Source organism: Ornithorhynchus anatinus, chromosome 5, assembly GCF_004115215.2.
Source record: "Ornithorhynchus anatinus isolate Pmale09 chromosome 5, mOrnAna1.pri.v4, whole genome shotgun sequence".
Classification (NCBI taxonomy): domain Eukaryota; kingdom Metazoa; phylum Chordata; class Mammalia; order Monotremata; family Ornithorhynchidae; genus Ornithorhynchus; species Ornithorhynchus anatinus.
In genome coordinates, this window is record NC_041732.1 from 100,644,528 (window position 1) to 100,672,300 (window position 27,773).

Sequence of the window (27,773 nt, forward strand, 5' to 3'; positions counted from 1 at the left end):
TGAATGAATGAAGCGCTTCAATTATATCAACTGCAGCACTTAGAACAGTACTTGGCACATATTAGTGCTCATTATTATTATTATTATTATCATCAAATGCCACAATTATCATTATCTGCATCACCCTGACTTGCTACCTTTTTATTCATCTCCCCTCCCAGCTCCACAGCATTCACTTCCCTACCTGTCATTTCTTTCTATTAATGTCTGCCTCCTCTACACTGCAAGCTCGCTGTGGGCAGTAGGAATGTGTCTGTTATACTGTTCTATTGTGCTTTCCCAAGCGCTCAGTATAGCGCTCTGCACACAGTAAGCGCCAGTAAATAGGACTGACTGACAAATGTGCCACCAGAGGCCATCACAGCCCCAAAACTTCACAGGAGGAACGTTAGAGAACAGGAAAGTCTGACTCCTGCTGATTTTCGTAGCATCCATAGCCAGTCACTCAGTTGTCCAAAGAGAAGCAGCGTGGCCTAGCGGAAAGACCCAGGCCTGGGAGTCAGGATACCTGGGTTCTAATCCCGGCTCCGCTGCTTGCCCTCTGTATGTCCTTGGGGAAGTCACTTCACTTCTCTGTACTCTCAGTTTCCTCATCTGTAAAATGGGGCCTAAATACCTGTTCTCCCTCCCCCTTAAAGTGCGAGGTCCTGGTGGGACAGTGTCTGTCTGACCTGATTGCATAGCATCTACTACAATGCTTAATAAAGTACTTGCCTGAACAAATACTGTTATTATTACTTTATTATTATTATTATTATTAAAAGGGCTGTCTAGCCCTGTGTTCGCTGCTCAGTGAGAATAACCTTCTGGTTGGTCTCACGCAAAGTCATCTCTAGGAAGATGTGGACATGGAAACTTCCATGCCATCAGAGCATCATTTGCTGTGGTTTTCTATGATTCTATTTATCTATTTTGATGGTACTGATGCCTGTCTACTTCTTTTGTTTTGGTGTCTTTCTCCTCCTTTTAGACTGAGCCCATTTGTTGGGCAGGGATTGTCTCTTTCTGTTGCCGAATTGTACATTCCAAGTGTTTAGTACAGTGCTCTGCACAGAGTAAGTGCTCAATAAATACGATTGAATGAATGAATGGTTTTCTAGGGACCTGCAAGAGGTAAAGCAGCTCTCCCGCGTAGGAGATTTCTCTCCAGACACAGAGGAGCAATGCGATCTAGTGGAAAGAGCCCGGGCCTGGGAGTCAGAAGCACCTGGGTTCCACCTGCTTATTTTGTGACCTTGGGCAAATCACTTGACTTCTTTGTGCCTCAGTTCCTCCTCATCTGTAAAATGGGGATTAATAATAATAATAATAATGTTGGTATTTGTTAAGCACTTACTATGTGCAGAGCACTGTTCTAAGCGCTGGGGTAGATACAGGGTAATCAGGTTGACCCACGTGGGGCTCACAGTCTTAATTCCCATTTTACAGATGAGGTAACTGAGGCACAGAGACGTTAAGTGACTTGCCCACAGTCACAAAGCTGACAAGTGGCAGAGCTGGGATCCGAACTCATGACCCCCGTCTCCAAAGCCCGTGCTCTTTCCACTGAGCCACGCTGCTTTTAGTATTAAAGACCACTGAGGCTGAGAAGTGTTCCCCTTCCCGCCTCTACTGTGATCACTCTTTCCCACCCTGAGAGATCAGAAATCTCCAGTTTACTGTCTCTCAGTTTCTTTCCTCTCAATCAGTCGATCTGTTGATTGAATTTATTGAGTGATTACTTTGCGCAGAGCTCTGTACTAAGAGCTTGCGAGTGTATAATACACCGAATTAGCAGAATGTTCCCTGTCCATAATGAGCATGGCCTACTGGACAGGGGGCAGGCCTGGGAGTCAGAAGGTCATGGGTTCTAATCCCGGTTCTGCCACTTGTTTGCTGTGGGACCGTGGGCAAATCACTTCGCTTCTCTGTGCCTCAGTTCCCTCATTTGGAAAATGGGGATTAAGAGCCCTATGTGGGACAGGGATTGTATCCCACCAAATTATCTTGCAACTAGCCAAGCGCTTAGCACAGTGCCTGGCACATAGTAAGCGCTTAACAAATACCATTATTATTATAATTATTATGTCCTGACAGGAGAGAGGGGGATGAGAATACAGTAATAACTATGATACTTATTAAGTGCTTATTATGTACTAAGCACTGGGATAGCTACCCAGTTGGAGAAGCAGCGTGGCTCAGTGGAAAGAACCCGGGCTTGGGAGTCAGAGGACATGGGTTTGAATCCAGGTTCTGCCACTTGTCAGCTGTGTGACTGTGGGCAAGTCACTTCACTTCTCTGCGCCTCAGTGACCTCATCTGTAAAATGGGGATTAAAACTGTGAGTCTCACCTGATTACCCTTTATCTCCCCCAGCACTTAGAACGGTGGTCTGCACATAGCGCTTAACAAATACCAACATTATTACTATTACCAATTTATGAGATGGGAGGCAGTCTTCCTACCACAGGCGGCTCACGATCTAAATAGTTACACCACCTCCCCAGAGCACCTTAATGAAGGCCCATCCCCTCCAAGAGGGCTTCCCTGACTACGCCTCTCTTTTCTCTTCTCCCTCTCCCTTCTGCGTCGCCCTGACTCGATCCCTTTATTTATCTCCTCTCCCAGCCTCATAGCACTTATGTCCATATCTGTCATTTATTTATTTCTATTCACATCTGTCTCCCCATCTAGGTGGGAAGCTCATCGTGGGCAGGGAATTTGTCTGTTATATGATTGTGCTGTACTCTCCCAAGTGCTCAGTACAGTGCTCTGCACACAGAAAACACTCAATATATACAAGTGACTATTTCACACCCATTTTGCAGAAGGGGAAACTGAGGCCCAGAGCGATCGCATGTCTTGCCCGGAGTCATGCCGTAGGCCAGCTGGGGGAACTGGGTCCTCCAACCGGGGTCTCCTGACTCCTATTCCCATACTCTTGGAACACAGCTCCCTCCACCCCAACAAGTGTCCAAACCGAACTCTAAATAATAATAATGTTGGTATTTGTTAAGCGCTTACTATGTGCAGAGCACCGTTCTAAGCGCTGGGGGAGATACAGGGTAATCAGGTTGTCCCACGTGAGGCTCGCAGTCTTAATCCCCATTTTGCAGATGAGGAAACTGAGGCACAGAGAAGTGAAGTGACTTGCCCACAGTCACACAGCTGACAGGTGGCAGAGCTGGGATTCGAACCCATGACCTCTGACTCCCAAGCCCATGCTCTTTCCACAGAACGAGGAAGCCAGAGCCAAGGAGGAGAGTCGGAGCAGCCGACGATCGATCGACTGATCTATCGGGGAGCGGGGACCCCGCGGCGAGCCCCCAGGGGAACTGGACTCCAGAATCATTTCCTCTCTTTCTCTGGGGCTTCTCCCCCGGGCCCTGAGAGGGGCCGGCTGCTAAGATTTGCAGCCTGCAGATGCAAGGCAGAGATGCGGGCTCACCCCTTCGACCGGCGCAGGGCCGCCTGTGAAAAGAGGCCCACCTCACCACCCCACGTACGACATTTCAGTTCTGCATTTAGCAAAACTACCCCCTGCTCCATAAGTGGACTATGGTGTAGTGGATAGAGCGCGGCCCTGGGAGTCACGAGGACATAGGTTCTATTCCCGGCTCTGGCATTTGTCTGCTGGGTGATCTTGGGCAAGTCACGTCACTACTCTGGGCCTCAGTTAGCTCCTCTGTAAAATGGGGATTGAGACTGTGAGCCCCAGATAGACCAGGGACTGTGTCCAACTCGATTTGCTTGTATCCACCCCAGCGCTCAGTACAGCGTCTAGCGCATAGTAAGCGCTTAACAAACACCATCATTATTATTATTATCATTAAGTTCCAGAAAATGAGTCGTCATACTTCAAACACCTGCCAAAGACCAGAAGCTCCATGTGGGACAGGGACTGTTTCCGATCTGATTAGCTTCGGATCTACCAGCAATTAGGACAGTGCCTGACATATAATAAGTGCTTAACAAATACCATGACTACTATTTTGATTATTATCGATGCCATAGTTATTATTAAATAATAATAATTAATAATTGTGGTATTTGTTAAGCACTTACTATGTGCCATCCACTGTTTTAAGCGCTGGGGTAGATCCAAGATAATCGGGTTGAACACAGTCCCTGTCCCAAAGAGGGCTCAGAGTCTTAATCTCCATTTTACAGATGAGTGAAGTGAGGCCCAGAGAAGTGAAGTGACTTGCCCAAGGTCACACAGCAGACAAGCGGCAGAGCCGGGACTAGAACCCAGGTTCTTCTGACTCTCAGGCCAGTGGACTATCCACTCAGTCATGCTGCTTCTCTGCTAGACCATAGACTCCTTATGGGCAGGGAATGCGTCTCTTTTGTATCGTACTCTCCCAAGCGCTCAGTACAGTGCTCTGCACACAGTAAGCACTCAATAAATACCTGTGATTAAGTCTCTAGGGTGACCAAGATCCAGAGGAGTGCCTTCAGAGGCCGCTATGCTGTTTGCAATGCATACAAAAACAAAAACTCTTCACCACTGGCTTTAAAGCAGTCCACCACCTTGTCCCCTCCTATCTCACCTTGCTCCTCTCCTTCTAACGACCCAACCCACAAACTCCGCTCCTCTGGTGCTGTTAACCTTCTCACTGGGCCTCGGTCTCCCCGTCTCACCGCCAATACCTGGTCCATGTCTTACTCTGGCCTGGAACGCCGTCCCTCCTCAAATCTGACAGATAATTACTCTGCCAGCCTTTCAAAGCCCTACTGAAGGCACATCTCCTCCAAGAAGCCTTCCCAGATTAGGCCCTCCTTTCCTCTTCTCCCATTCCTTTCTGCATCACCTTGACTTGTTCTCTTTTTTCTTAATAATAATAATGTTGGTATTTGTTAAGCGCTTACTATGTGCAGAGCACCGTTCTAAGCGCTAGGGTAGACACAGGGAATCAAGTTGTCCCACGTGGGGCTCACAGTCTTAATCCCCATTTTACAGATGAGGTAACTGAGGCACAGAGAAGTTAAGTGACTCGCCCACAGTCACACAGCTGACAAGTGGCAGAGCCGGGATTCGAATCCATGACCTCTGACTCCAAAGCCCATGCTCTTTCCACTGAGCCTTCCAAGTGCTTAGTACAGTTAAAGTTAGTGCCTTAGTGCTTAGAACAGGGCTTGGCACGTCGTAACCACTTAACGGGTATTATCATCATCATTATTACTATCATCATTATTAATTGCCTCCCAGGCCCGTGATCTTTCCACTGGGCCACACTGCTTCTCAATAATCCTAATCATCACCACGATGCTCAGGTCCACTTACGTTCCCCGGACAGAACTCCCGTCAGCTCCCAAATCTCCGTGGATATTTCGGACACTCGGCCATGGAGGTGCCGGACGGAATTCTGGAGGCCAGAAATCTCTCCGGACTGAGACGCGATTGTCCCGTTCATCCGGTTTACAGAGTCCCACAGGCTGCTGACGTGTCTGTTCAGCCCGTCTTTAATCCCATGCAGGCTCCCCGAGATCGCGTCCAGTTTCCCGCAGACCTTTTCAACGTGGGCGACCCTCCTGTCCACCATCGAGACCTCCTTCTGGATCCCCTCGGCGTGTTCCCGACAGGTGTTCAGATCGGAAAAGACCTGTCCGTAGAGTCCCCTGAGCCTCTCCTCCATATGGCTGCAGCAGCTGTCGGCCGGGCCTTCGCGGGCGGTGTTATTTCCCGCTGCCCTTTCTATCTCGTCCACCTTTGTGACGCTATCCAGCTCTGCGGCCCTCCGGGTCGAAACGACGTCTTTAAGTTGCTCTTTACAACTGTCCAGTCCGGCCCGGAGAGATTCGACATCACGGTCTGTGCCGTTCAGACGCGAATAAATCAGCCTCAGGTCCTGTCGCACTCTCCGGTCGGTAGCCTCCTGTTCCCTGAACTTCTGGTTCACGGCGTCGTTTAGCGATCTCCAGAGGGAGGGTGTGTCTCGGCCCTCTTTGTCGAGTTGCGGTGGTGAGAAGACTTCTCCTTGCCCGTGGGTCCTGGCCTGACAGTTCTGCCGACAAAGACTCTCCACGGTTTGGATTTTATTCCTGAGGAAGCTCAGTTCGGTGGCGACGTGTTCGTCGGCGGGGCCGGGGAGAATGTGGAGGTCCGACCCCACTCGGCCGTCGTTGGCGTCGGAGCCGTTAGTGATCTCCGAAAGAGCCCGGCCCAGGCGGTCCTCCAGGGCTTGCACTTTCTGGCCCAGAAGTCGCTTCAGGTTCTCCACCTCGTCCTCGATGGCACCCCGGAGCGTTTCCTCGACGTAGAAGCAGTGCTCTTCGGCGTTCTTCTCCGTCACGTTGAGCCTGGCGTCCATCTCCTCCCACCTCGCCTCGAAGGTGTCGTCCGGTTCCGGACTGGCCAGGCGATCCAGTTCGTTATCTAACCGGCCGTTTAGCATCCTGGTGGCCTCCGCGACCCTCTCGATCTTCCGATCCAAATCCTGAATCCGCAGGCCTTGGTCATCACCCGTTCTGGGCTTCCCCGGCGGAGTCTCGCCCTGCTTCCGAAGGGCGTCCATTTCCTTCCTCATCTTCGATTCCTTCTCCTCTATCAACTCAATCAGACCCAGGTAGCTGGTGCCGTAGTCATCGCACTGCTGCTGGAGACCAGTCAGCTTGTACTCGCAAGAATTCTTCAGGTCCGCCATTTTCCTGTCGACGCCCTCCAGCATCTCCTCCCTGAGGGCGGCCATCTTCTCGTCGACAACGGTCTGGAGCAGCTGCTCGACCGGGAGGGCGGCCGTGGGGCCTTGGGTGGCTTCCCTCAGCTGCCTCAGCTGCCCTTCGTAGCCCTTGACTTTCCCGTCGAGCTCTTCCAGCTTGTCGCTCTTGGTCTTGAGCGCATCTTTGACTTCCGCCAGCTCCGACTTGATGCCCCTCATGCCGGAGTCTTCGTGGCCAAAGACTTCGGGCAGCGGGACGGTTTCCTTCTGGCCCCCCAGTGCGCTGTCCGGCCCCCGGGGGCCGGGAAGGCCGCTGAGCCACGAGGCCAGCACCTTACTGGCATTGTCCTGGACCATGTTCTTCAGGAAGGCGTTCACCTCGGCGACGGAGGATTGGAGGTCTTTGACCGCCCGGGTGAGCCAGAGAACCTGGTCTTCGAGGGTCTGGATCCTCTTGGTTTGCGGGTCCTGAGCGTCCGGCTTGGGCTCCGTATTCTGGTTCTGTTCCGGCACTCTCTTTGGCTCTGGGGATGGTTTAGGGTCTGCATCTGGTGAGAAAAGAAAGAGTGTTCATTGCAAACAAAAATAATGCTCCTCTGGGTGATAATTATGGTTCTTGTTAAGCGCTTACTCTGTGCCAGTCACTGTTCTAAGTGCTGGGGCAGATACAAATTAATCAGGTTGGACGCAGTTCCTGTCCCACACTGGGCTCACAATCTTAATCTCCACTTTTTACAGATGAGATACCTGAGGCCCAGAGAAGTGCAGTGACTTGCTCAAGGTCACATAGCAGACAAGTGGTGGAGCCAGGGTTAGAACCCATGTCTTTCTGACTCCCAGGACCGTGCTCTATCCACCAGGCCACGCTGCGATGTGTGACCTCCTCCTCCTCCTCCCGCCCAAGAACGTAAATTCCTTGGAAGAGGGAACGTGTCACTTGTTTGTTTTATTCTTCCCAGCTGGTCCTGAGCTGTACTCATCCGCTCAACTGTATATATCCTCATCACCCTATTTATGAGTGTATATCACTCATTTAATGAGATGATTTAATGATCTCATTTAATGAGATGAGATTTAATGAGATGTATATCACCCTGATTCTATTTATTTGCCATTGTTTTCATGACATGCTCTTCCCCTTGTCTCTATTTACTGCCACTGTTCTTGTCTGTCCGTCTCCCCCGATTAGACTGCGCGCCCGTCAAAGGGTAGGGACTGTCTCTATCTGTTGCCGATTTGTACATTGCAAGTGCTTAGTACAGTGCTCTGCACATAGTAAGAGCTCAATAAATACTATTGAATGAATGAATGGTTCTCCCCAGTAGGCACTTAATAAATATTATTATTACTACTTTGCTATCTTCTAATTGGCAGTGTGGGAAGTAGTGCAGTCTAGTGGGTAGCGCACAGGCTGGGAGTCAGAGGACCTGAGTTCTAATCACAGGCTCCACCATGAGTCTGCCGTGTGACCTTGGGCAAGTCACTTTACTTATCTGTGCCTCAGTTACCTCATCTGTAAAATGGGGATTCAGACTGGGAACCCAATGGAGGATAGGGACTGTGTCCAACCCAACTACCCTGGCACACATTAAGCACTTAACAGATACCATAGTTTTTTGGTTTTCCGAGGGAGCGAGGGAGAGGTGAGAAATCAATATCATGAAGGCGGAGAAGGGAGGGGAAGAAGAAAGATTGAGCAGAAAACAGGGGAGATTGGGCAAGACGATTAAGTCGCAATTATAGATATTATATTTTGGATGGCTGAAGTGGACCGGTGCCTTCATTTGTTTAGGCTATTCTTATCCTATGCATCATAATAATGATAACTGTGGTACTTGTTAAGTGCTTACTATGTGTCATTCATTCAATCATATTTATTGAGCGCTTACTCTGTGCAGAGCACTGTACTAAACGCTTGAAGCACTGTACTAAGTGCTGGGGGTGGATACAAGCAAATCGGGTTAGACAAAGCCAAGTACTGTTCTAAGCACTGGGTTAAATACAAGCTCATCAGGTTTGACCCGATCCCTGTCCCACATGGGGCTCACAGTCTTAATCCCCATTTTACTGTGGAGGTAACTGAGGTCCGGAGAAGTTAAACGACTTGCCCAAGGTCACACAGTAGACAACTGGCAGAGCCGGGAACAAGTCCAAATGTGTGGCCAATTTGGATTCATTTTAAAATAGCTCTCTTTTAGACTGTAAGCTTGTTATGGGCAGGGAACATGTCCACTAGCTCTGTTATACTGTACTCTCCCAAGCGCTTAGTACAGTTCTCTGCACACAGTAAGTGCTCAATAAATACAAATAAATAAATCTGCAGGATTAACAACCATATTGGCCATTGTCTGGTCAAAGCAGGGAAGCCCTTTGGTGGGAAAGGGTTGATTCCCTCCAGCCAACAGAGGTGTCATTGGAGTGGGAGTTGATCCCACCTTCAGAGCCTTATCCTGGCTTCTAATCTCCGCTCTGCCCTGTCTGCTGTGTGACCTTGGGCAAGTCACTTTACTTCTCTGGGCCTCAGTTCTCTCATCTGGAAAATGGGGATGAAGAGCGTGAGACCCATGTGGGACAGGGATTGGGTCGAACCTGATAAGCTTGTATTTACCCCAGTGCTTAGAACAATGCTAGGCTCATAGGAAGGGCTTAACAAGTACTATAATTATTATTATTATTACTATTATCCCATCCAAAGTAAAATCATTTGTGTTTGTGCAGATAAACTGAACTTTCCCATATATCTGTAGGTAACTGGAGTTTTATGAGGTAAAGGGGACATAAACTAAAACATTGTAGATTTTTGTGCTCACCACAAGCCTGACCTCTACTATCTCAGAGTTCAGTTAGCATTCTCTTTCAATATATGGGCAAGTCAAGCTCATTATTTATCAGAAAATTCTCTAGATCCTTTGGCCACAGGGCTGAGTTTAGAGAGAAATGTGTAATCCACAACAGAAGGCTGGAGAACTGGATTCATCTTCCCCGTCATTCTGCCGGAATGACTGAGTTTATTGAAAATATATGATTAAAGCACCAATCATCTTAGCACTGGTATTTCCCGGCCCCTTAATAAATAAATCAGTTTGATGAGGTCATCTCTTCTAGGAGGACATCATAAGAATCATCTTCCAGGAAGCTCCCTACATTTTGATTGGTCTTGATGCAAACTCCTGGTGGGTAAGGATCGCGTCAACCGACTCCATTAGATCATACTTTCCCAAGCACTTAGTGCATGGCGCACAATTAGAGCTCAGTAAGTAACTTTCATTGATTTAATAGAGAAATTTGAAATTTTCAAGTCAAATTCCCTACAGTGAAGATGAAACTCTCTCCCTCCAACCTCTCTCCCTCTTCCCGCCCCCAAGACACCGCCCATGATTAAGCCCTCTTTTCTTTCAGCTCACTCTCCTGTCAGCATCACCTAAACACTTCAATCTGTGACCTATGGGCATTCCTTCATTCAGTCATATTTATTGAGTGCTTACTGTGTGCAGAGCACCGTACTCAATGTTGGGGAAAGTACAATACAGCAATAGAGACAATCCCTGACCACAGTGAGCTCACAGTGTAGAGGACATTGGATAGTCACCCCACTCCCAATCCCAGAGCACTTATGTACATATCTTTAAATTACGGATTACTCATTTATCCATATGAATGTCTGTCTCCCCCTCTGGACCGTAAACTCGATATGGGCAGGGAACGTGACTGCTAATCCCGTTGCAATGTACTCTCTCCAGCACCTAGTACGGTGCTCTGCATATTCATTCATTTATTCATTCAATCATATTTATTGAGCATTTACTGAGTGCAGAGCACTGTAATAATAATAATTAATAATTCGGTATTTGTTAAACGCTTACTATGTGCTAGGCACCGTACTAAGCGCTGAGGTGAATACAAGCAAATGGGGTTGGACACCGTCCCTTGTCCCATGTGGGGCTTAGGGTATCAATCCCCATTTTACAGATGAGGTAATAATAATACTGTTGTGCCAAGCACTGTTCTAAGCCCTGGTGTAGATACAGGTAATGAGGTTGTCCCACGTGGGGCTCACAGTCTTAATCCCCAGTTTATAGATGAGGTCACTGAGGCCCAGAGAAGTGAGGTGACTTGCCCAAGGTCCCACAGCAGACCAGTGGCAGAGCCGGGATTAGAACCTTTGACCTTCTGACTCCCAGGCCTGCGCTCTATCCACTAAGCCATGCGCTAAGCGCTTGGGAGCGTAGTAAGGGCTCGATAAATCCGATCGACTGATGGATTGACTGAAAAGCAAGTGGTCAGAAAACACTTATTTCTGCTCCTGATCCCAGGGCGACATTACCTGCAGGTTTCTTCAAACTGCGCCGAGGTAACGTAGACGGCCGAAGCGTTTTCCCTGGTTCCCTGGGCCCTTCTTGGCAGTTATGACCTCTGTATCCCGGACAGCATCTCCACTCCAACTGGGTGACTGTCTTGTACTTAATGACATATCTGGGTCGAAAATTCACTCGGTATCTGCCAGAGAGAGAGAGAGAGGAATTCACTCTCCTAGTCTGCTATCCTAAAATAAAACCGCAAAGTGAAGTAACCCGCACAATAGTCATTCATTCTTTCATTCAATCATTCATTCATTCAACTGTATTTATTGAGCGCTTCATGGGTGCAGACCAATGTACTAGGCGCTTGGGAGAGTACAACACAATACAATCCTATTTATTGAGCCTTTACTAGAAGCAGCGTGGCTCAGTGGAAAGAGCATGGGCTTGGGAGGCAGAGGTCATGGGTTCGACTCCCCGCTCTGCCACTTGTCAGCTGTGTGACTGTGGGCAAGTCACTTCACTTGTCTGAGCCTGTTACCTCATCTGTAAAATGGGGATTAAGACTGTGAGCCTCACGTGGGACAACCTGATTACCCTGTATCTCCCCCAGCGCTTAGAGCAGTGCTCTGCACATAGTAAGCGCTTAACAAATACCAACATCATTATTATTATTATTGTATGGAAAGCACTTGGGAGAGTGCCATTCAACAATAAACAGACACATTCAGCACTGAATAACCAAAATCATCAATAATAATAATAATGGTACTTGTTAAGCGCTTATTAGGTGCCAAGCACTATTCTAAAATCTGGGGTAGGTACAAGTTAATCAGACACAGTTCCTGTCCCACTTGAGGGTCACAGTCTTAAGCTCCATTTTACAGATGAGGTGAAGTAACTTGCCCAAGGTCACTTACTGGGAGCAGGGCACTGTACTAAGCATTTGGGAGAGTGCAGTATAATAGAGATAATAATGATAATGTTGGTATTTGTTAAGCACTTACTACGTGCAGAGCACTGTTCTAAGCGCCGGGGTAGATACAGGGGAATGAGGTTGTCCCACGTGAGGCTCACAGTCTTCATCCCCATTTTACAGATGAGGGAACTGAGGCACAGAGAAGTTAAGTGACTTGCCCACAGTGACACAGCTGACAAGGGGTAGGCACATTCCCTGCCCAGTTTTACAGTCTAGAGGGGGAGGCAGACAGCATGGTAAATTCATAAATTATGGATATGTACATGGATATGTATGCAAATCCAAGTGTGAATGCGATACAGAAAGGACGAAATGGGAGAAGAGGAAATGAGGGCTTAGTCGGGAAGACCTCTTGAAGGAGATGTGCTTTTAATAAGGCTTTGAAAGTCTGGAGAGTGATCTTCTTTCAGATATGAAGAGGGAGAATTTTCCAAGCCAGTGGCAGGCTAGAGGGAAGGGCATAGATTATTTGGCTTTTTTTGTTTTGTTTTGTTGTATGTTTATGGTATTTGTTAAGCTCTTACTATGTACCAGGTACTGTACTAAGCACTGGGGCAGATAGAAGGTAATCAGGTTGAGCACGTCCCTGTCCTACATGGTGCTCACAGTCTTAAACCCCATTTCATTGATGAGGTAACCGAGGCACAGAAAAGTGAAGTAAATTGCCCAGGTTCTCACAGCAGACAAGGGACAGAGCCAGGATTAGAACCCAGGCCTCTGACTCCCTGGCCCGTGCTCTGTCCACTAGGCCATGCTGCTTGACTGTAGGCAGGGAACGTGTCCACCAACTCTGTTATACTGTATTCTCCCAAGCCCCGTTTTGCCCCTTCATTCCCCACTGCCTCGGCCCCATCACACATCCATATCTGTAATTTCCTTTACATTAACGTCCGTCTCCCCCTCTAGACTGTAAGCATGTTGCGGGCAGGGAATGTGCCTGTTATATTTTTATATCGTACTCTTTCCAAAAGCTTAGCGCACCAAGACCTGCCGGTTTCACCTTTACAATATCGCCAAGATCCGCCCTTTCCTCTCCACCCAAACGGCTACCTTACTGCTACGGGCTCTCGTTATATCCCGGCTAGACTACTGTGTCGGCCTTCTCTCCGACCTCCCTTCCTCCTCTCTCGCCCCGCTCCGGTCTATTCTTCACTCCGCTGCCCGGCTCATCTTCCTGCAGAAACGATCTGGGCATGTCACTCCCCTTCTTAAACAACTCCAGTGGTTGCCTATCGACCTCCGCTCCAAACAAAAACTCCTCACTCTAGGCTTCAAGGCTCTCCATCACCTTGCCCCTTCCTACCTCTCCTCCCTTCTCTCTTTCTACCGCCCACCCCGCACGCTCCGCTCCTCTGCCGCCCACCTCCTCGCCGTTCCTCGGTCTCGCCTATCCCGCCATCCACCCCCAGGCCACGTCCTCCCGCGGTCCCGGAACGCCCTCCCTCCTCACCTCCGCCAAACTGATTCTCTTCCCCTCTTCAAAACCCTACTTAAAACTCACCTCCTCCAAGAGGCCTTCCCAGACTGAGCTCCTCTTCTCCCTCTACTCCCTCTGCCACCCCCCCTCACCTCTCCGCAGCTAAACCCTCTTTTCCCCCTTTCCCTCTGCTCCTCCACCTCTCCCTTCCCATCCCCACAGCACTGTACTCGTCCGCTCAACTGTATATATTTCCATTACCCTATTTATTTTGTTAATGAATTGTACATCGCCTCGATTCTATTTAGTCGCCATTGTTTTTACGAGATGTTCTTCCCCTTGACTCTATTGATCGCCACTGTTCTCGTCCGTCCGTCTCCCCCGATCAGACCATAAGCCCGTCAAACGGCAGGGACTGTCTCTATCTGTTGCCGAGTTGTTCATTCCAAGCGCTTAGTACAGTGCTCTGCACATAGTAAGCACTCAGTAAATACTATTGAATGAATGAATGAATGAATGAACACTCTGCACCAAATAAACCTCGACAGACACGATCGAGTGTGTCTGTGAACTCTGACAACTACTGCCAAAGTGGATCAAGCCAAAATTGGCCTTCCTCAGATTCCTCCTCACTTAACACACTCAAACACTTTGTGTGACCAAGTTCAGGAGTTTGTTTGTTCATTTTGTCAGCCTGCAAAAACCGTGTCGGCTGCCGGGTTAAGGATACTTGCTCAGAGCTGGGCCAGGAAACTGACAGAGGGTAAGGAGCACACTGCTCTTCTGCTTCTGGAGAATGGTGGCAGCATTCAGCGCTTAGAACGGTGCTTGGCGCATAGTGAGCGCTTAACAAATACTATTACTATTGGTTATTATTATTATTAGACTTTGCAGCCCTTTCTTTGCATTTATCCCTTTGCTCTTCCCTCCTCCCAGCCCCAAAGTACCAAAGTACGTATCTGGCATTTTATTTATTTGTATTGATGTCCGTCTCCCCCACTCTTGACTGTGAGCTTGTTGTGGGCAGGGAATGTCACTGTTTTATCATAACAATAACAATAATAATAACGGTATTTGTTAAGCGCTTACTATGTGCAAGGTACTGTACTAAGAGCTGGGGTAGATACAAGCAAATTGGGTTGGACACAGTTCCTGTCCCACGTGGGGCTCACAGTCTCAATCCCCATTTTACATGAGGTAACTGAGGCCCAGAGAGGTAAAGTGACTTGCCCAAGGTCACACAACAGATAGGCAGATTAGACTGTAAGCCCGTCAAAGGGCAGGGACTGTCTCTGTTACCGATTTGTACATTCCAAGCGCTTAGTACAGCGCCCTGCAGATAGTAAGCGCTCAATAAATACTATTGATTGAAAGATAAGTGGCAGAACAGAGATTAGAACCCATCAAACTCCCAGGCCTGTGCTCTATCCACTATTCCAGGCTGTTGTACTTTCCCAAGCGCTTAGTATAGTGTTCTGCACTCGGTAAGTGTTCAATGAATACGACTGAATAAATGAATGAATCCCAATCTTCGGCCAAGTCTGAACCCTCCCAAGTTGATCCAGCGGGATCACAACGTTAGAATTTCACAGTTGCTTTTCACAGTAGGGAAGCAGTGAGGATTAGTGGATAGAGCATGAGCCTGGGCGCCAGAAGGATCTGGGTTCTAATCCCGGCTCCTTCACAAGTCTGCTGTGTGACCTTGGGCAAGTAACGTCACTTCTCTGGGCCTCAGTTACCTCATCTGGAAAATGGGGTTTAAGAGTGTGAGCCCCAGGTGGGAGAGGGACTGTGTCCAACCAGATTAATTTATATCTACCCCAGAACTTAGAATAGGGCTTGGTACATAGTAAAAGTTTAACAAGTACCACTATAATAATAATAGTAATTATTATTAGTATTATTTTTATTTTGTAGTTTTTTTCCCTGAAAAATATTTATGGGTTGATCTGACTGACAAACAATCTGAAATCAATGCTGAGTCCACAGGTTTCTTCAACAGCCTCGTTTGACAGTTCCTGGCTTCGGGGTTGGGGATGATGAAATTTGTAGGGTTCTTTCATGCTCACATATGGAGGGGGCTTTCTTGGAACACAGAGACACAACTGAAAATTAACTTGCAGGCACCACACTGCCAAGGAAAACGTTTCACCAGTCCTGCTTAGACTGCAAGCTTCATGCAAGACATGACCCGTCTCCAACCTAATTAAATTGTATCTACCCCAGCGCTTAGAACACTGTTTGACACATAGTAAGTGCTTAACAAATCCCATTTAAAAAAATTAAGTAAAACCTCATTAACTTGATATACAAGGAACCAGTGGAGGGGAATGGGGGGACAAAAAAAGAAAAGGAATTTGAATTCACCAGGCTTAGGTTAGCTGATAGTTTTGTAAGACAAATAATAATTATGGTATTTATTAAGCACTTACTAGGTGCCAGTCACTGTACTAAGCACTGGTGTGGATAGAAGATAATCGGGTTGGACACAGTCTCTGTCCCACATGGGGCTCACAATCTCAATCCCCATTTTACAGATGAAGTAACTGAGGCACAGAGAAGTATCGTGACTCGCCCAAGATTAATTAATTAATGTTGGTATTTGTTAAGCGCTTACTGTGTGCAGAGCACTGTTCTAAGCACTGGGGTAGATACAGGGTAATCAGGTTGTCCCACGGGAGGCTCACAGTTAATCCCCATTTTACAGATGAGGTAACTGAGGCACAGAGAAGTTAAGTGACTTGCCCACAGTCACACAGCTGATAAGTGGCAGAGCCGGGAATCGAATCCATGACCTCTGACTCCGAAGCCCAGGCTCTTTCCACTGAGCCACGACAGCAGACAACTGGCTGAGTCAAGATTAGGACCCATGACTTTCTGACTGTAAGGGCTATGCTCTGTCCACTGCCAATAGACAGTTAGTTGGCCAAGGAAAGCAACTGTTTCAAATTCGGCACTGTTTTGAGAATCTATAAACTTCATTCTTTGAGAAAATCAGCTTGGCCTAGTGGAAATAATTCAGGTCTTGGGGTCAGAGGACCTGGGTTCTAATGGTGCTTCCACGACTTGCCTGAAGTGTGACCTTGGGTAAGTCACTTTACTGAGCTTCGCTTGCCTCATCTGTAAAATGGGGATTAAGACTGTGAGCTCCGTGTGGAACATGGATTGTGTCCTACCCGACTGACGTGTTCCCAGGAGTAAGTACGGTGCCTGACACATACTAAGCACTTAACAAATACCATTCAAAAAAGAAAATGGGTCAGCTCCAAGCGCTGTCCAGGGATGAACTGGGATAGAACACTGGGCCTACTGTAGACTACCCTGATTCCATTCCCTTCCCGACCCCTGCCTTCCTGAGAGATGGACAACTATCAACTGACTATTCTTCCACTAGCTTATGCTTTTTCTCTCCCATTCCCCCTGTAAAACAAAATGAAAGCCAGCGCTCGCTCTCTCTGCAAAATACCACTGACACAAATCTCTGCCACACATCTGTTGCACTGAGTGTCAAAGTACTTATTTTTTCCTCCATTCTGAGGTCAGCTCGGCAGGACATGATTGTAGCCCTCTAAAAATTCTGTTCAATGTAAGAATGCGGCAAATTCCCAGAACCTCTTGGGTGTGTGCGATTCAGCTGGATTCTTCTCTTAGTACATTCCTATTCCACTTTTCTCCGGGTCAGGATAGATCCACGATGAGAAAGAGAATTCTTGCCAGAGTCTAGTAATCTGTTTCTGGCCCCTCTGGGTGTGAAATATAATAGGAAATTGGGAAAGAGTGGGAAAGTGCAAGATAAAAGGGATTTTAACATACAGTGGGTTTTCTCTGGCTCAGCAGATCTAACTGATATAATAATAATAATTGTGTCCAGTGAATCGACGTTGTATTGTGACAGGAGAGTTTGAGTACACTGATGAAGTTTAGAGCTATGCCATATAGGATTTCCCATTATGGAAAAGTCTAAGCTGAAGCATCAGACAAAGTCGATTCGACTGTGCTGGTCAGCAGTGGCGTGGGAGAGAATCAAAGGCGGATGATCGAGTGATCAAAACGTTGATCAAAGAGAACAGCAGAGACTTTTTACAGCGCGGAAGAAGGCAAGAGTAAACCCCTTCTGTACCTTCACCAAGAAAACTCTATGGATGCACATACCAGAATGGCTTTATGACAGAACATGGTACCTTCCGAAGAGGGTGTGTCCGTGGAGTCACTAGGGGTCGGAAACGACTCGACGGCATTTGAAGAAGATTTGTTAAGTGCTTACTATGTGCCAGGCATGGTACTAAGCACTGCGCTTAGAACAGTGCTCGGCACATAGTAAGCGCTTAACAAATACCAACATTATTATTATTATCACTGGGGTAGATACAAGACAATTGGTTGGACACAGTCCTTGTCCCACATAGGGCTCACAGCCTTAATCCCCATTTTACAGATGAGGCAACCGAGTCACAGCAAAGTGAAATGACTCACCCAAGCTCACACAGTAGACAAGTGCTGAAGCGGAGATTAGAACCCAGGTCCTCTGAGTCCCAAGCATGTTTTATTTCCACTAGGCCACACTACCTAGAATCAGATGCACTGTATTTCCAACAAGATCAAGTGATTAGAACAAGACAAACAGCATGGTCTAGTGGGAAGAGCTTTGTCCTGGGAGTCAATCACTCAATCAATCGCATTTATTGAGCGCTTCCACTGCGCACAGCACTGTACTAAGCCCCGGAACAGTACAGTACAATAGAGTTGGTATTCATTCATTCAATAGTATTTATTGAGCGCTTACTATGTGCAGAGCACTGTACTAAGCGCTTGGGATGAACAAGTCGGCAACAGATAGAGACAGTCCCTGCCGTTTGACGGGCTTACAGTCTAATCGGGGGAGACGGACAGACAAGAACAATGGCACTAAACAGCGTCAAGGGGAAGAACATCTCGTAAAAACAATGGCAACTAAATAGAATCAAGGCGATGTACAATTCATTAACAAAATAAATAGGGTAACGAAAATATATACAGTGAGCGGACGGGTACAGTGCTGTGGGGATGGGAAGGGAGAGGTGGAGGAGCAGAGGGAAAAGGGGAAAATGAGGCTTTAGCTGCGGAGAGGTAAAGGGGGGATGGCAGAGGGAGTAGAGGGGGAAGAGGAGCTCAGTCTGGGAAGGCCTCTTGGAGGAGGTGATTTTTAAGTAAGGTTTTGAAGAGGGAAAGAGAATCAGTTTGGCGGAGGTGAGGAGGGAGGGCGTTCCAGGACCGCGGGAGGACGTGACCCAGGGGTCGACGGCGGGATAGGCGAGACCGAGGGACGGCGAGGAGGTGGGCGGCAGAGGAGCGGAGCGTGCGGGGTGGGCGGTAGAAAGAGAGAAGGGAGGAGAGGTAGGAAGGGGCGAGGTGATGGAGAGCCTTGAAGCCTAGAGTGAGGAGTTTTTGTTTGGAGCGGAGGTCGATAGGCAACCACTGGAGTTGTTTAAGAAGGGGAGTGACATGCCCAGATCGTTTCTGCAGGAAGATGAGCCGGGCAGCGGAGTGAAGAATAGACCGGAGCGGGGCGAGAGAGGAGGAAGGGAGGTCAGAGAGAAGGCTGACACAGTAGTCTAGCCGGGATATAACGAGAGCCCGTAATAGTAAGGTAGCCGTTTGGGTGGAGAGGAAAGGGCGGATCTTGGCGATATTGTAGAGGTGAAACCGGCAGGTCTTGGTAACGGATAGGATGTGTGGGGTGAACGAGAGGGACGAGTCAAGGATGACACCGAGATTGCGGGCCTGCGGGACGGGAAGGATGGTCGTGCCATCCACGGTGATGGAGAAGTCTGGGAGCGGACCGGGCTTGGGAGGGAAGATGAGGAGTTGGTAGACATGTTCCCTGCCCACAACGAGTTTACAGTCTATAGTTTAGAGAAGCAGCATGACTTAGTGGAAAGAGCATGGCCATCTGGGTCGTGGGTTCTAATCCCAGATCCGCCATTTGTCAGCTCTGTGTTTTTGGATGTCACTTCACTTCTCTGGGCCTCAGTTACCTCATCTGGAAAAAGGAGATTGAGACTTGGAACCCCACATGGGACAACCTGATTACCTTGTATCTTCCCCAGTGCTTAGAACCATGCTTGGCACATAGGAAGTGCTTAACAAACGATTAGACTGTAAGCCCGTCATTGGGCAGGGATTGTCTCTATCTGTTGCCAAATTGTACATTCCAAGCGCTTAGTACAGTGCTCTGCACAAAGTAAGCACTCAATAAATACTACTGAATGAATGAACAAATACCATTATTATTATTGTTATAGGTGGAGTTAGACATCAATCAATCACACTTATTGAGCGTTTATTGTGTACTAAGTGCTTGAGAGAGTACAACACAACAGAATTGGTATACACATTCCCTGCCCACAAAGAGCTTTCATCTCGAGGCAAGCTTACTTACGCATATACCTACACCTCCTCTTGTGAAAAGAAAAATCAAATTGAGAACTTCATCTTTGGCTCTGGCTCGACGCCACAGCTCAACATTCACAAACAGGGCATTTTCTTTATCATCATCAGTAGTCTTCACTGAGCACATACTGTACACTGTATTAAGCACTTGGGAAAGTGCAATCAATCCATGGTATTTATTGAACCCCTTCTGTGAGCAGAGCACTGTACTAAGCCCTTGGGAGAGTATAGTACAACAATAGAACGGGGTTGGTAGAAACATTCCCTGACTAAGATGAGCTTAAAGGCAACTGAGTAGCCGGTGCCGATAGCATTTAGAGGATTCGGTTGTAAATGGATGAAGAAGAGTCAACTAACCTCAGCCTACGTTTTAAAAAGTTAGAAACATCTCCATGCTTGGCTAAATGAACTTCATTCATTCATTCATTCATTCATTCATTCATTCAATCGTATTTATTGAGCACTTACCGTGTGCAGAGCACTGTACTAAGTGCTTGGAATGTACAATTTGGCAACAGATAGAGACAATCCCTGCCCAATAATGGGCTCACAGTGTAAAAATTTCAAAAAAACGTTAAGGAAATCTAAAACAAAACCAGAATCTTTCCATCCTGACTAGTCTTCAAAGCCGGGCATTTTCAAATGAGTAGCTTAGAAGTGGGTAAACTCCTTTCTGGAAATACTCTTAAATAAAACACTGGGTTCCAAACCTGCATTTGCTGCCCTGCAATGGAAGGATTTTTTACCTAAAAAAAAAAAATCACAACTAATTAACCCTGTTATTTTCTGATTTTCTCTTGGATAAATTCCATTGCACTTCTTGAATACCAAGGTTGAATTTTAACAGTTGGTGTCCTTATTATCTCCCGAGGGTTCTGCCCACCCATAGAGTGGAAAGAGGACAGATCTTTCCAGGCTACTCCCCGAAAATTTCTTCACTCTATCACTGAGGGACCAACAGTGATTCATTTAGAAAAAACGGAAACAGTGTGGTCTAGTGGAAAGAGCCTGAGCCTGGGAGTCAGAGGACCTGTGTTCTAATCCCAGCTCTGCTACGTGTCTTCTGAGTGACCTTGGGGAAGTCACTTTACTTTTCTGTGCCTCAGTTATCTCATCTTTAAATGGGGAGACCTCTTGTGGGATATGGACTGTGTCCAACCTGATTACCTTGTATCTATTGCAGCACTGAGAACAGTGCTTGACACAGTAACACTTAAATATCATTATTATTATTGTTAGGTTACACTGCTTCTCAGAAGGTGGGAGCCAAGATGTAGTGGGTGGAGAGGATCATTAACTTGGTGGAGGTTTATTTTTAGATCCTGAGGCTTTTTCGCCCTTTTAAATGGGTGACATTCACCCCACAGTTCCATAGACTTTCGATCCATAACATGTTTGATTGGCCCCTCACCTTCTGCGGCAAAGAAATCTGTGAGGCCTGTCCTTAAGTATGACTGATGAGCCTGATTCATAAATCAACCAACCAATCAATAATATTTATTGAACAATGGCTTCATGCAGAACACTTTACTAAGCGCTCGGGAGAGTGCATAAACACTCATACTCCTGGTGGTCTATAAATGTAAGTTTTATTATTGCAATGTCTTTTCTACAGAATTATTTTCGAGGATCTTTCCCCAAAGGAATCATATATTACTTATTACTTCATTCTTCTAGTTCTGGGATTTGAGTCCTAATGTACAATGGTCTTTGGTCATCCCTAATGAGCTCACTTTCCATGTTACCAAAACACAGCCTCCATGACAGTGTTTTCTCGCCTCGCCCATTAACATGATTCTTGCAACAAATATTCCTCAATAACTGACCAACTTTTTCTCACAGAATGCACATGACTTGGCCCTTGGCTTATTTCGCTCTTATCTGTAGCCTTCTCTTTTCCTTTCTTCTACTCAGTTATGCAAGGAGATCAGAGAAATTCTCCCCCACTTATCCCTCTCTAAAGTCCTCAATCATTTCCTTCTTCCCTTCTCTGCTTTTTTCATATTCTTCCTCCCAGCCTCTTTTTTTATGGTACTTGTTAAACATCTGCTATGTGCCAGGCACTGTACTAAGCACTGGGTTGTATACAAGCTTATAATAATAACAATTATGGTATTTGTTAAGGGCTTACTATGTGCCAAGCACTGATATCAGGTGGGACATAGTCCCTGTCCCACATGGGGCCCAGTCTTCATCCCCATTTGACAGGTGCTACTGTGCTACTACTTTGTGGAGATAGGCTAGAGGTGAGGTGAAGAAAATAGGAATAATTAGATCTCACTGTATTCTGGGGTGGAAATGCTGTTGCATAAGCAAACGTTTTTGGGCGTGCCCTGCACAATGACCCAGCTGTTCTCATTTTTTTTTTCTTTAAATAAAGGAAAAGATTAGAAAACTCACTGGAATATCAGTCGTTGTAACGTCAGCCTTCTAGGGAGGAGGATTTTATTGCATGCTGCCAGATCGCAAAAACAAATCCAAATCTGTGAAATGTGAAAATCAACCCCCACCTCCCGCCCCCACCCCATCCCTTCCTGACACACACACTCTGTTCTTTAATTGGAATGGAATGTTAATTGTTGGGGAATATCTGACTTTTCAAACATGTGATAAAAGCTGTAATTATGATGCAGAAACTTGTGCTAAAGGCACAGATAAAGCTAAAACTAACAACTTGAGTGTGGGATTATTTATACTCTATCAGTAGTTATGTATATGTAGTTAGGGGGTTTCTGGCCTGCCTCTTCTCCACACTATGACCAGTTCTCAAAGTCCACCCCAAAAAAAGACGGGACTATAAAAATATTACAATTGGGGATTTCCGTAATAGAGATATTTTATTTTTCTGGTGCTTTTTTATAAGAAATATGAACCTCAGATTTCCTAATCCAACTAAGACGGAGTAGAGTGTTTTTTAAAAACAAAGACGAGTTGAAAAGGCAGCAGGTCTGAGGTCTTGTGAGGTCTCGGATGACGCCTCTTTTTGGATTTGCTTCCCAATTGCTCGTGTTTTGGCATTCTGTCTGGAATTGCCTCTTTGCTCTCCGGGAACTTATTTATCCCTTTCCTGCCTTCGAGCCTTCTACCAAGCTATTGTGAATGCCTGGAGCAACCTTTCTGCTCCTAGTCAGACAGTCTGAGCGCTCATTTTATGCAGAACACTGTCCTAAGCGCCGGGGAGAATACAGTAGAACAATAAGTTGAACAAAGTAGAACAGGAGTTGACTGCCCCTGCTTCAGAGAAAGAAAGAGAGTGCATCAGGCTGGAAATAGCCAGGAGCTGAGGATTCCAGCGACTGTGAAGATGCAAAAGGCAATTGATCAATCATCCAATCCCATTTATTGAGCACTCACTCGGTACAGAGCACTAAGCAGCATGGCATATGCAGATGACACCCAAATCTACATCTCCTCCCCTGTTCTCTCCTCCTCCCTTCAGGCTCTTGCCTCCAAGACATCTCCACCTGGACGTTTGCCCTCATCTCCACCTGGACGTCTGCCCACCATCTAAAACTCAACATGTCCAAAACTGAGCTCCTTATCTTCCCTCCCAAACCCTATCCTCTCCCTGACTTCCCCGTCACTGTGGACGGCACTTCCGTTTTTCCCGTCTCAGGCCAGCAACCTTGGTGTCATCCTTGACTCGGCTCTCTCATTCACCCCACACATCCAATCCGTCACCAACGCCTGCCGGTCTCACCTTTACAATATCGCCAAGATCCACCCTTTCCTCTCCATCCAAATGGCTATCATGCTGGTCCAAGCTCTCATAATATCCCGACTGGATTATTATGTCAGCCTTCTCTCTGATCTCCCTTCCTCCTGTCTCTCCCCGCTCCAGTCTATTCTTCATTCCGCTGCCCAGATCATCTTCTTACAGAAACACTCTGGGCCTGTCACTCCCCTTCTTAAAAACCTCCAGTGGTTGCCTATCAACTTCCACACGAAACAAAAACTCCTCACTCTTGGCTTCAAGGCTCTCCATCACCTTGCCCCCTCCTACCTCACCTCCCTTCTCTCTTCCTACGGCCCACCCTGCACGCTCCGCTCCTTTGCCGCTCACCTCCTCACTGTCCCCCGTTCACGCCTATCCTGCCATTGGCCCCTGGCGCACATCCTACTGCTCTCCTAGAATGCCCTCCCTCCTCACGTCCTCCAAACCAATTCTTTTCCCCTCTTCAAAGCCCTACTGAGAGCTCACCTCCTCCAAGAGGCCTTCCCAGATTGAGCTCCCTCCCTTTTCCCTCTGCTCTCCCTCCACCCTCTGCTCCTCCCTCTTCCCCGTTCACCTCCCCTCAGCTGAGCCCCCTTCCCCTCTTCTCCTCCTCCCCTCCCCATCTGCTCCTCACCCCCCAGCACTGTCCTCATTTGTATATATTATTTATTACCCTATTTATTCTGTTAATGAGATGTACATCCCCTTGATTCTATTTATCATGATAATGTTGTCTTGTTTTTGTTTCGTTCTGTTTTGCTTTGCTGTCTGTCTCCCCCGATTAGACTGTGAGCCCGTCATTGGGCAGGGATTGTCTCTATCTGTCGCCGAATTGTACATTCCAAGCACTTAGTACAGTGCTCTGCACATAGTAAGGGCTCGATAAATACTATTGAATGAATGAATGGCATAGTGACTAGAGCCCAGGTCTGGGAGTCAGAAGGATCTGGGATCTAATCCCAGCCCCTTCACTTGACTGCTGTGTGACCTTGGAAAAGTCACATCACTTCACTGGGCCTCAGTTCCCTCATCTATAAAATGGGGATTAAGACTGTGAGCCCCATGTGGAACAGGGACTGTGTCCAACCTGATTAGTTCTTATCTACCCCAGGGCTTAGAACAGTGCTTGACACATAGTAAGCGCTTAATAAATACCACTATCATTTTTGTTTTACAATATAACAGGCAAGTTCCCTGCCCACGACGAGCTTAGAGTCTACAAGCGGTGGGAGAAGGGATAGGGCCTGACGAGGAAACTGAGCCTCGGTTCGAGAAAAGCTGGGGTGAGTGGAGCGTTTGGCAGAGGGCAAATGCAGGAAAGCTAGAGCAGGGATCTATCCGACAGACGGGAGTCTCGAGAAGTCCAGAGCAAAGCAGAGAGCAGCTGTCTGGGGTGACGAGGGAGAGGAAGGAGCAGAAGGAAGGTCCCTCTCTTCCTCATTCTGTTCCTTCTCCTCCTCCACCCCATTTGCACAGCTGTTTCCTGCTCTCCTCTCTATTTCTCCTCCTAGGTGCTTAGCACAGTGCTCTTCACAGAGTAAACACTCTGCCACTTGCCTGCTGGGTGACCTTGGGAGGTCACTTAACTGTTCTGTGCTTCAGTTGCCTCAACTGTAAATTAGGGATTCAATACTTAGCCTCCCTCTTATGCTGGAGAATCAGCATGACCTAATGGTTAAAGCCCAGACCTGGGAGTCAGAAGGACCTGGGTTCTAATCCCAGCTCCGACATTTGTCTGCTATGTGATCTTAGACAAATCACTTCATTTCTCTGGGCCTCATCTGGAAAATGGGGATGAAGACTGTGCGCCCAGTGTAGGACAGGGACTATGTACAACCAGATTAGTCTATATCTACCCCAGTGCCCCACACATAGTAAGCGCTTAACAAATGCAACTACTTAGACTGTGAGCCCCATGCCAGGCATGGGCTGTGTCCAACCCAAGTTGTTTCTTCCCCAACAGCTAGAACAGCGCTGGACACAAAGTAAGTGCTATGCAGCTGGACAAATACCTAAATAAGTGAATACTTAAATACCTGACTAATACCTAAATAGGATCGACTGACTCAATAAATAAGTAAAATACGATCGCCATGTGGCTTCAAGGCCCGTTTCTCCCCTCAGCAGTGTCCCCTAGCTAGGTCTGGGCCCCCTGATTAGTAGGAGACACCATTAAGGGTGGGCCCGAGACCAGAAGATCTGAGTGTGGACGACGAGGGTGGGCCGGGAGTCCTGACTAAGTCCTTCTTTCCACTTCTCCCATTCCCTTCTGCGTCATCCTTGCACTAAGATTTACCCTTCCCTCAGCTCCGTGACACTTACACCCACATCTGTAACTTATTTATTTATATTGTCTGTCTCCCCCTTTAGACTGTAAGTTCCTTGTTGGCAGGGACCCCGTCTACCGACTTCGCTCTACTGTACTCTCCCATGTGCTTGGTATAATGCTCTGCACATGTTAAGTGCTCAATAAATACCACTGATTGATTGATTTATGATTGAGTCAGCTGGGAAAGAGCTTAGTACAGAGTTCTGTACACAGCAGGCATTCAATAAATACCACTGATTGATGATTGAGTCAGCTGTAAAAGAGCTTAGTAATAATAATTAGTAATAATTATGGTACTTGTTAAGCACTCACTATGTGCCAGGCACTGTACTAAGTGCTGGGATAGATACAAGCAAATCTGGTTGGATACGATCCCTGTCCTACGTGGGGATTGCAGTCTCAATCCCCATTTTACAGAGATGAAGTAACAGAGGCACAGAGAAGTAAAACGACTTGCCCGAGGTCACACAACCGACAGGTGGAGGAGTCAGAATTAGAACCCATGACCTTCTGACTTCCAGGCCTGTGCTCTATCTATTACACCACATGGCTTCTCTAACTGCATACAGTAAGTGCTCAGTAAATACCACTGATTGATTGAGTCAGCTGGGACAGAGATTAGTACAGCTCTCTGTACACAGAAGGATTTAGTAAATACAAATGATTGCTTGATTTGGCTGTGAAAGAGCTTAGCCCAGTGTTCTGCATCCAGTAAGTTCTCAATAAATACCACTGATCGATTGAATCGGCTGGAAAAGAGCTTAGCCCAGAGTTCTGCACCCAGTAAGTGCTCAATAAACACCACTGATTGATTGATTGATGGAGTCTGATGGGAACAGGGCCCCCTCCTGACTTTGTCCATCAACCATCCCATCCCACTGCTCACACTGGGATTTCAGTCCCGGCTCAGCCAGCCGGTCTTGCACCTGGAGGCAAAGACCCTCAGCAGTCAGCGATGACTGCTCTGATCTGCTACTGCATCGCTTAGGGCTTGCCGTCATCCCCTCTGAGTCCTCGAAGAATAATTCATTCAGGCATATTTATTGAGCGCTTACTGTGTGCAGAACACTGTACTATGTGATTGGAAACTATAATACAGCAAATAAAGAGACAATCCCTGCCCACAATGGACTAACAGTCTAGAAGATGTGACCCTTGTCCAAGTGTTTATATGAGAAGCAGCAAGGAGCAGTGGCTAGAGCCCAGGCCTGGGAGTCAGAAGGGAGTGGGTTCTAATTCTGCCTCTGCCACCTGTCTGCTGTGTGACTTTGGATAAGTCACTTCACTTCTCTGGCCCTCAGTTCCCTCATCTGTAAAATGGGATAGGGACAGGGACTGTGTCCAACCTGATTTGCATATATCCACCCTAGCGCTTAGTAGAAAGCCTAGTATCTAGTAAGTGCTTAATACCAGAATTAACAGGAGAGCAAAGGGGAAAGTCTGAGAATGGAAAGGTTTAAGGAAGATTAGAGAATAAAGAAGTTTTCCCTGAAGAATCAAGTAGCAGACGGCATCGTCAGCTCCCGTCCCACCTTCCCAGATCAACAAATCAATCAGTGGTATCTATTGATAGCCTACTATGCGCAGAGCACTGTACTGACACTTGGGACAGTACGATATAACAGAGTTGGTAAACATGATCCCTACCCACAGGAAGCTTACAGCCTAGAGGAATTCCACAGCATGGCTCAGTGGAAAGAGCACAGGTTTAGGAGTCAGAGGTTGTGGGATCTAATCCCTGCTCTCCCACTTATCAGCTGTGTGACTTTGGGCAAGGCACTTCACTTTCTATGCCTCAATTACCTCATCTGGAAAATTGGGATTAAGACTGTGAGCCCCACGTGGGACAACCTGATGACCTGGTACCTATTTATTTTGTTAATGAAATGTACATCGCCTTGATTCTATTTAGTTGCCATTGTTTTTACGAGATGTTCTTCCCCTTGACTCTATTTATTGCCATTG

At 47.2% G+C, this 27,773-nt stretch overlaps 1 protein-coding gene across 1 annotated transcript in view; it reads right to left on the reverse strand.

Annotated features, from left to right (window-relative positions):
- The window catches only part of EMILIN2 (elastin microfibril interfacer 2), a 57,070-nt gene that overhangs the window by 10,972 nt on the left and 18,325 nt on the right, over window positions 1-27,773 (reverse strand). The window contains exons 3-4 of the mRNA XM_029065989.1: window positions 10,966-11,138; window positions 5,267-7,189 (exon numbers count right to left, since the gene is read on the reverse strand). Of these exons, the coding sequence (XP_028921822.1) occupies window positions 5,267-7,189; window positions 10,966-11,138 (2,096 nt within the window). The remainder of the gene's footprint in view (window positions 1-5,266; window positions 7,190-10,965; window positions 11,139-27,773) is intronic.